The sequence below is a fragment of the Atractosteus spatula genome, chromosome 2 (assembly GCF_055471065.1).
Source record: "Atractosteus spatula isolate fAtrSpa1 chromosome 2, fAtrSpa1.hap1, whole genome shotgun sequence".
NCBI lineage: Eukaryota > Metazoa > Chordata > Actinopteri > Semionotiformes > Lepisosteidae > Atractosteus > Atractosteus spatula.
The window spans coordinates 13,068,907-13,078,626 of NC_142707.1; the positions used below are offsets into that span (position 1 = coordinate 13,068,907).

At 50.5% G+C, this 9,720-nt stretch overlaps 1 protein-coding gene across 4 annotated transcripts; it reads left to right on the forward strand.

Moving 5' to 3' along the window:
- The first annotated feature begins 3 nt into the window (after positions 1–3).
- Positions 4–6,281, forward strand: fahd2a (fumarylacetoacetate hydrolase domain containing 2A). 4 transcript variants are annotated; one of them, XM_088939950.1, is made up of 8 exons: positions 4–290; positions 1,087–1,355; positions 2,045–2,261; positions 2,876–2,935; positions 4,142–4,304; positions 4,723–4,831; positions 5,004–5,091; positions 5,550–6,281. In XM_088939950.1, exons 2-8 carry the CDS (start codon positions 1,087–1,089, stop codon positions 5,610–5,612), a joined length of 969 nt encoding a protein of 322 aa, XP_088796076.1. In that variant the 5' UTR covers positions 4–290; the 3' UTR covers positions 5,613–6,281. The 4 variants fall into 4 exon arrangements, with proteins under 4 accessions (XP_088796076.1, XP_088796085.1, XP_088796093.1 ...); XM_088939959.1 differs by having other exon boundaries at positions 231–290; positions 1,084–1,355; XM_088939967.1 differs by lacking the exon at positions 4–290 and adding an exon at positions 299–502 and having other exon boundaries at positions 1,084–1,355.
- Positions 6,282–9,720: the final 3,439 nt, after the last annotated feature.

Sequence of the window (9,720 nt, forward strand, 5' to 3'; positions counted from 1 at the left end):
TTCTGGGAGTTGTAGTTTTCTTGCGGCTGGTGACCGCACGCTCTTCAGGACCATAAACTTACAAAGTATTCCTTCTAGATTTTCAGATTCAGAAATATCTCGCTGAAAGGCTTTCGAGTTGGTGCGCGTGAATTTTCAATAGATAATTGAGGGCTGTCTCTCCCACTGATGCAAAAGGGGGCTGGTTTTCTGACAATAATTCTGTGGTGGATGTCAGGGGCTGAAACTACAAAGACGTCACCCGGAAGAAAGCTCCCTCCAGACACGAACTGCAGCGAGAGGTGTGCAAGGTGAGCTCTTTGTCAAAGTTTAAAGTCTGGGAGCAGGAACGCTATTCGTTTTTGGAAACCTGCTTCAATATTTTTACATACATTTACTCACGATCACTGAAGGACATCGAGTCGTTAAGAACCTGAGTGTGCACGTCAGACGAGTTTTTTTTTAAAGATTGTTACATAATTTCTGATAAGCATCTAATCACAGGTGTTTAAGGCAGGAACAGGTACAGTAGGTCGCTTTGCAATTAACGGAGATAACCCTCCTTAACGTCTGTATCAAGATCTCTGCTCGCTAGACTCGCCGACTGGGTCTCATGTACAGTGACTGGACTGAGAGCGAAGTCTAAGCGCTGTTCGCCTCGCCGCGCTCTTTGATCTGTAACAAACTAGAGAAATGTGACCCGGTGGTGTATTGCCAGGAGACAGTGTTGGGAAGGTCTGGGCGAAACGGAGAAGATTTGTTTTGCTATTGAACGCTCTTGTGCCACCGGGGTCGCAGGGTGCTGGGACGAGCTGTGCCCTATCTGCAGCCTTCAGCCATGACGTCACAGACCCCGCCAGGGGCGGCTGACCCCCCAGTGGGGTTGGTACCCCCAGACAGGACTGATCCCCGTTAGCACTCAGCTCTGAATGCCTGTCCAGTTACAGTTAAGCTCAGTCAGGTCATTAAGAGCAGGAGTGGATGGAAAACCTGCAGGTGCTGCTGTGACTGTCAAGGACTTGAGTTGTGCACCACTGTTTTATTGTTATGTAATTACTGCTATTCCACCAGTCAAATTGTGTTCCACAATGTCTGTGTCCGCAGTAGATGAGACTGCCTGTCCGCTCCCTGCTGCGTGCCAGGAGATTCTACGATTGGCTGTTGCCAGATATCGGGAGGCGGGGTGTGTGCAGCGAGGCCATGAGATTGGTGCAGTTCCATCGTCGTGGTAAAGAGGGAGTGGCCGACACGCGGGTTGGGGTGGAGCAGCAAGAGGGAGGGGGCGTGGTCGACCTCAATGCCTTTGACCCCTCCCTGCCCTCTACAATGAGGGGCTTCCTGGAGACTGGAGAGAGAGGCATGGAGACGGCCAGGAGGTAACTAAAAGACAGCAACAGACACACTGACACAGACCCAGGCAGAGGTCTTTTATTCAAACAGTAGAATAGACCAATGATCCATTGCATCGCTCAAGACATTACTCAAGAAGTTCATGATTCAGACAGCTAACCATTATTGGTCCTTCTTGAGTGTCTTACAAAGTCATGCCATGTGTCCAATAAAATAAAAATGTACAGAACAAATGTAACTGTACAGTTTTTTCCACTGCCCACAGCCTCCAGAGCCCTGGTTTAGATCGTCATGCTCTCCGGTCCTGTGTTCTTCCCAGGACTCTCATAGGAACTACAGGATATGAATAAAAACCATGAGAGTTGAGCGTGAAAGAATTCTTTCAGACCACGTACACTGGTTTAACGTCACCGGTCACGTGTACCAGTGCATAGTTTCAAAACAAACATCTCTCGGAAATCTTGTGGAGATCAGTGCAATTGTTCCTGCAAGAAAAAGAGAAGCAGTTTGGGGATTTTGGTGAAGTTTAGTTTCCTGACCCAGTGGCGAATCCGCAGAACGTACTGCCAGTTCCTCAGCGACATCCGCAGCCCCATCTCTGTGGAAATAACGCCACAGACGTAGGTGGGCATGAGCACTCTGTGGCAAAAACGCCAACTGGACAGAGATCCGCCGACAGGCAGTGCTGGCAGAGTCTCTCCTCTCCCCCTCTCAGGGCAGTGGCCAGCGGTCAGTGTGTGGTGCCCTGGGCAGATCTCACCCTGCTGGCTCCCATCACGGCCCCAGACAAGGTGGTGTGCGTGGGCATGAACTACAGAGACCACTGCCTGGAGCAGCGGGCGCCCGTGCCCACCGAGCCCATCATCTTCAGCAAGTTCCCCAGCGCCATCGTGGGGCCCCACGACAACGTCACGCACCCAGCCGAGAGCCAGGTACCTGCGCACTCGCAGGCATACGACAGCAGGCCGATCAGAGGATCGGAGGCTTCAGTAACGAGACTGGATTGCTTGTTCCTGGGCTCCCAGAACCCTCTGTGGAAAGACGTTCGGTCCTTAAATGTAGTTGCTCTTCATTCAACTCTTTGTTTGGGGGGGGGGGGGTGTCTCCATTTTTATATATAGTGTTGTAACCCTCTCCCATTGAGACTAAAGAGATGCTCCACTCCAGTGCTGGGGGTTCTGTATGCAGGCTCTGCCCCCCCAGGAGGAGGGGAGGCCGAACTGGAGAAAAGGGGGCCGCGCAGGTCCAGTCAGGTCCATGACGAGCTCAGGCGGGAGGTGGACCTGCAGACACTGGCCCTCTGGGAGTGATCTGTCCAGGTTGCTCACTGCTGGAAGTCGGGTCGACTTATTTCTGTTGTCTATTGAAGCGGATTGCAGGACCCCTGCCGCTTCCATAGCAAGCTGCCCGCAAAGACGCGTCCTTGTAAGACACTGGGCTGTTGCGGGCCCACAGTGCTCCAGTAGGCGGCAGGGGTCTGGGAGGCGGTGTGAAGCTGAGAGGCACTGACCCTGACCCTGACTCTGGCTCTCTCGCTTGCCCGCAGGAGGTGGACTGGGAGGTGGAGCTGGCCTTTGTGATTGGCAGGACAGGGAAGCACATTAAGGTGGGTGTCTGGCTGGTCAGATTACGACTAATTGCTGCTCGTCAGGGCTTTTACCCAAAGCAATGAGTCTAAAACATACTTTTTACACAACCAAGCGTTTTTCGAGGGAAGAAACAAACTGTTGCTTGTGCTGCTGTGGAGCCTACAATCCAAGGGGATTACATGCAAATAAAATCCCAGTCATCTGGGTTGCACTGTTCCTTATTTATGCTTTGTCTTTTACAGGATTCTAATTCTTCTAAGTATTGGATTTATCATCCCTTTAACTGTTTGTCAGATAAACATTTACCTGGAATACGAACAGGTGACTTAAGTCAGTGGCTGTTTAGAAGCCCAAAAACTGTGCCATAGTTCTAATTAATTATTAAGATCCAAAAATAGTTCATTAACTAAGAGCTCAGAAGGAATGAGAACCAGGAATAAGACTTTTGCTTTTAGGACTGAACAGGAATTATTAGTATTGAAACTACATGCAAACGCTATGTGCTATGATTAATGTGAATCCGTACGAACTCTAAATCTTTGTAGTTTCATTAGATATCCAGGAATCAGAGGCCAGCAGGGTGTCCTTGGCTCCAGCCAGTGTGAAATGCACAGAAAATAAAGTGACAATGATGAGTACAAGATGAAGGACATTGGCCATCATCGTGCCACTTGAAATGTCACAGTCATATTGAATTTGTTCCTTGTGCTTGTGCAGCTGCCCAGAAGTGTGGTGACTGCACGAATACTTGAACAAGGATCATGTTAGTCAGAACAATGGTTACAAAAGAGCGAACGCCATTTGGCCATCTAGCGTAGCGATCGATCTGGGGATCTAATTCAGCCGTTTCTTGAAAGAAACCCGGAGATCTGCTTCAACAACATGGCTGGGTAGCTTGTCCCACACTCCCACCACCCTTTGTGTAAAGACATGCATGGAAGAGGTGGCGTTAGGAAGTGAAGGAGGGGTGAGAGGGAGAGGAATGGGCAGGAAGACTGAAACAAGAGAGAGGATTGAGCAGATGGAGAGAGGGATGGCGAGCGCAGGAGACAGCTGTTTGGAAAGGCGATGGTGGAGAGAGAGGAAGAGGGGGGTGGGAAATGAATCTGAATAGGACACCAAGCAATCAGCTTCAGCAGGAGGGTTTGATGAGGGCAGTGGAAGTAGAGGTGGGAGGCCTACGTAATGCTGTTCTCCCTCTGCCCCTGCCCTGCCCCCTGCAGGAGGATGATGCCCTGGCGCATGTGGCCGGCTTCACAGTGGCCAACGACATCAGCGCCCGCGACTGGCAGATGAAGCGCAATGGGAAGCAGTGGCTGCTGGGAAAAACTTTCGACACATTCTGTCCCTTGGGGCCCGCCCTTGTTACCACGGCGGCGCTGTCGGGTATGTAGCCACGGAAACGTGCAGGGCGAAGCCTACAACGGAGGACCCATGAGTGATAACTGTAGTAAAAGCGTTGACATCACGTTCTAATCAAACTGGGCCTAAGTGACCCAGTGAAATATCTCCAAACATTCCTGAATGAGTAGGTGTTTAATCCAGCAGCGAATCTTGGGAGTCCTGGCTTGTGGCTCCAGGGAGGCTGAGCCCAGAGCTGGAGCAGAGTGTTTCTGACGCACATCAGCCCAGCGGAGTGCAGGCCTGAGGTGACACTGGGTCAGCGCTCATGGACACTCACAGGGCGACAGTCACAGATGCACACGGAGAGTGGCAACATACATCACGGCTCGCAGCACGCTGATTGTTTTCCTGGGAAGGGGGGTGATTCGCAGCGGTTCTGATCGGCCGTGTTGTTTTCCAGATCCGCACAACCTGGGCATCAGGTGCCGGGTCAACAGCAGTGTGGTCCAGGACAGCAACACCAATCAGATGATCTTCAAGACCCAGGCGCTGGTGGCCTGGGTGTCGCAGTGAGTCTCACAGCGCCCCCTGCAGGCAGAGGGCAGCACTGCAGCTTGCCCCACATGCCTAGCGCGGAGCCCTCTGCAGGGAAACAGTGTCCGCCCGACAGATGACGCAGTTGTGCCGGAGTACCGAGTGCTGTGGTGCTCTGGGGTGGTTACGTGTTGTCCTGTGTTGCAGGTTCGTGACCTTATTCCCAGGGGATGTGTTCCTGACAGGCACGCCTCCCGGAGTGGGGGTGTTCCGGAAACCCCCCGTTTTCCTCAAGGTGACGTCTCCGAGACCCCCGGGGGATGTGGTGGGGCTGCCAGTTCAGGCTTAGTTGCTCTCCACTCCTTGAATGTGCTCTGTTCCTCCCACCCCGAGCTGCTCCGCAGGGTGGGCACAGGCCAGTGCGGACAGGAAGTGTAGCGTTGCAGCCTTCCTGTTGTTGTATCGCGTAGGAACACTGTCTAGATGGGCCCTCCAAGTCCAGCGTTCCTGGGTCCATTAAATGGGAGGGAAATACTGGCACTGCAGGGAAGCTTGATGAGAATTTTGTTTTTATACACAAAGGGCCCGTCTACCAGTCATCTGCACGTTATAAACCCAGTACTTGATGGCAACATCAGGACCCAGAATGAGTACGGGGTGGGGGGCTGCTTATATAGGCAAGCGTGGGGAAGTATGGAGGTCCCCTGGGCCAGCTCAGTGAAATACTGACCTGGGTCTGACGCTCTGTTTCAGAAGGGAGACGTCGTGGAGTGCGAGATCGACGAGATCGGGCTCATTCGGAACACAGTGGTCTGACCCGCGCCGGGAGGAGCCTGGGGGGGGCGTGGTAGTCGTGGGATCACCCAGCGCTCACCAGCTGCACCAGACAGAGACACCATCTCCCCTCGTCCACCACGCGCACAGCCGGGCCCAGCACCTGACTGCCGGCAGCGGGAGCACAGGTGTGGAAGTCCAAAGAGGCCCGAGTCAGTCAGCGGGTCTCCGCTGTGGGAGTGGCAGCCGAGTGGAGATCGTGGGTCTGTCCCTTTAACTGCGATCAGAGCACACTGGGCCAGGGGGAGACGTCTCCACTCTTCACAAGGGCTTCCCATCCATTAGATCCACTTCGGGTTTTCACTGCAACTGAGCTCTTAATTGGTTAATTGACAGTTTGTCTCAACCTTTAGAATTGCTTCCAGCTGGTAAGAAGTGCCAGATTGCTATAATTACAGATAGAAATTATGCAAATTAGTGTGATTAAATACCAGACGGCTGGGAACAGGGCTCGAAGACAGGTGTTAAGGCAGTTTCTCCCAGAGGTGTCGAATCCTTCCTGTTTCTTCTCGGCCTTGGCCCTTGGTTCTCTGGGACAGAGAGAGAGAGAGCGCGCCCCCTTGTGCCCTTTCTATTGGCTGTGATCTTCACTGCGGGAATGATTGCTAATAACACACAGGGAAATTAAAATAAACCTGGGGATTACAGCCATGTGGTGTCACGCCTCCTTCTCTGGACAGTGACCAGCGCCCCGACTGTCTGTCGGCATGCGGACCCAGCAACAGCAGTGCAGGTTTCACAGGGCCGAGCACCGCGGAGGAGGGCTGGAGTCATCACCCGGCTTCACCCCAGCCATGTGCAGCGAAGTGGCTGCAGTCCAGGTTCTTTTCAGGCCACGCTGTGATAAGTGTGACCCGTGGAGCACGTAGAGATACAACCACAGGGAAAATGGTCCTACAACAGGGGATCTCACATCGGCTAATCTGTGGGGGTCTCCACCCCTGGTCCCCATGGGTCACCTGTTTATATTAAAGATGGGCAGTTTGTACACCTGTAATTAACTGATGAATGAACCAAGGCATTTGTTCAATTAAGTAAATTGTGGTCTTTAAGGACTGAAGAGCTCTTGCATTTTAGTAACAAGTGGTCTGTGTTTCATTTTACACATGACTTGCTTAATTGATCACAATTAAAACCCGTTGTGGTGGGGCTCCCTTGGACCAGCTCCTTTCTGCATGTACTGGCAGCTCACGACAGCACTCGGAGACCCTGCTGCACTGGTTTGATAAAATAATTACATGGAGCAGGAGCAGAATGTGCGACTCGCCCACTGATTTTACCGGTTTTAACGTGGGTCCCCCTGATCAGGACCTCACTGTCCCCATGGGGGCGCTGTCTGTTACCTTCGACACAGCCGTGGAAGGACGTGGCCTGCAGGTACTGGGACTGCTCTGGTGTGTGGGCCCTAATTTCATTCCTCTGCGGTGCTCATCCAGTTTTCAACATGCAGTGGTCTGAAAAGGCCTGCTACCTCTACAGGCACCCTACCGTAGCACAGCCTGGGATAGAAATTACCCCATGTTTCTCTTGGCAGACAGCATGGGGCAGGGGGTCCCCTACATTGCATGCTGGACTGCCCCAGTTCTAAAGAACGTGGAACAGCAGGCCTGCACTGTCATTCTGGGGAGCACTAGCCCCCCCCCCATCAATCGCTCGAGTCTGAGAGCTGCATCAGTCAGGAGACTGAGGGCCACAGGCTCCTTCTGGCTCCTGTGTAATGAAGCCAGGGATGGCGGCTGGAATGAAGACCCCTGGAGATGCACACGCGAAGCCAGCCAAAGACGAGCTCCAACAGCAAGCTACAGCAAAGAAGGCCCATGCCCTTGGACCTGCAGCTTCAGAACTGCACCCCTCAGCCCCACAGCCCCCTTTCATAGGAAGAAGCTGAGGCAACTTTCTCGCTTAAGCATAGAAAGTATTAAACCAGTATCGGGTATTGTGAAGAAGGCTACATGGTCAAAATGTTGTTTTGTCTGTTTTTCCAGTTAAAATTAAACTGGCAGCAGGTGAAACACATCCTCACTTCCAGCCTCTTCCAGGAAGACCCTCAAGCTTAAGGTCTAGGTTCAGGGAAAAATGAAAGCTTTTGGTTTTAAAGCACTATTTTACAGCCGGCCAGCAAGATAAGAAATAGAACAGCGACACTGAGGACTAATCTGAAATAGCTTAGTTTCCTGCCGTCCTTGAATCTGGTGGTTTATTTATGACAATGTTCACAGAGCAGCAGCAAAAGCACAGGGTTGGGAGAGCTGTAGATTTTAAATGCAACATGCGTCTCCCGTTTCCGAAGACGGAACAGGCTCACGCGTCAAGGACAGGAGTAAAGCATTACATTGTACTGATGTGTCTGAAGGAAACTTCAATGTACGTGCACATTTCAAACTTCAAGAAGAATACAATATTAAAAAGGCCTTGAGGGTGCTTCACGGAGCTTGCAGTTCTAATTGTTGGACACTAGGTGGCAGCCTAGTAAAACAAGTTACATTTCTCACTGCCTTTAACTGAGCTTTCTCCACACCCAGGGAAACAGCTGGTTCCCACCACCTTCTTACACACAGCACGGCAGTGTGCATATACAGACCACATGCAAACTGTGTTGTTGCCATTAAAAACACTCAACCAAACCTCAAATCTGCAGCCCTTCCAATCCACCCCTCCTTTCATGAATAGGCAATTGGCGGGATCAACATAATTGAGGCGCTGACTGTACTACAGTACCACAGTGATCTGGTTTAGTCTTGCATTCAATCAGCAGTATCCAGTCTTGGTCAGCCGTGGTACAGCAGAGCCACAGTCCAGCCGGAAATTTAAAAATAGCCTTTATTCAATCATCCATTTTTAAATGCTTGGAATGATTCCAATCGCTGAAGAAGGGGACTTACATAGATACCATCTGAAATGAAAACAACACCGTCTAACCCCTCAAGCACTCCAGCTGCCTTCTCCCAGTGATCAACACAGGTGTTTCAGGTCTTTACAACCATATGATTTAAGAGTGGACGATGAGACATGGACTCTGCTTCTCCAGCACCAGGTTGGCCATCAATGGTTGATCCAGGGGAGCCCAATTTTGATCCTCAAGGGTTGCTCTTCAGCAGGAGTGACAAGTCTCTATAAAACTCCAGATTTTACAGAACGAGAAAAAGCTTCATCTTGTTCATTTAAGCAGGTAATGAGCTATCATTTAGGTCAGTGGTTCTCAAACTTTTTGGACCAAGTACCACCCCTAATCCAACCAAAGCATCCAAGTACCACCTACAAGTCATCAGCTCATAAGAACCCCAGTAATTCTCAATGACCAACATGAGCGCGTGTGCACACACACTCACACATACATATAATAAATATTATAATAATAAACTTTGTTTGATATAAAAAAATGTGGCTTCTCAAAGTGTTTTACAGAAAAAAAAACAACAAATAAAAATAAAAAAGCACCATTTCAGTGAGGGGGTGAGCCTGTTTAGTCGAGCAAAGCAGATGTGAATTAATTTTCCGAGCCTTGATACAATTCACAACAGAGTCTAATAGATTTTAAATCGTCAGGCATTTTCTTGACGGCAAAGGTCTCGCGGTGGATGTTGCAATGCATCCATTCATTTCTGGAGCAACCTCTCTAATTCGTGCAACAACACCGCTGTGTCGGCTTGTCATTGCTCTAGCACCGTCTGTACAAACTCCAACACATTTTATCCAGTCGATGCCATTCTCTTCGATAAATTCATTCAGAAGCTGAAATACGTGCTCTCCTGTAGTTCCTGTGGGTAGCGGCTTACAGAACAGAAAGTCCTCACGGGACGTACCCTCAAACCCGTATCTAACGTAAACGAGCAAATTGGCCAAATCGACTAGACTCATCTAATTGCAGTGAAAAACATCTGCTCATCTTAACGCGCTCTGTCAGCGTACTTTTGATATAATCCTTCATTTCAATAATTCTATGAATTACTGTGTCTTTCGGGGGGGCAGCAGGTCGAGCTGTTCAGCAGCTTTTTCTCCACACATAATAGTGTGGGGCTTACCTGCTTTAGCAATCCGCAAGCTTGCATTTTTCCACGTTTCCGTTTTTATTTCAGTGTTTATTTTAAGT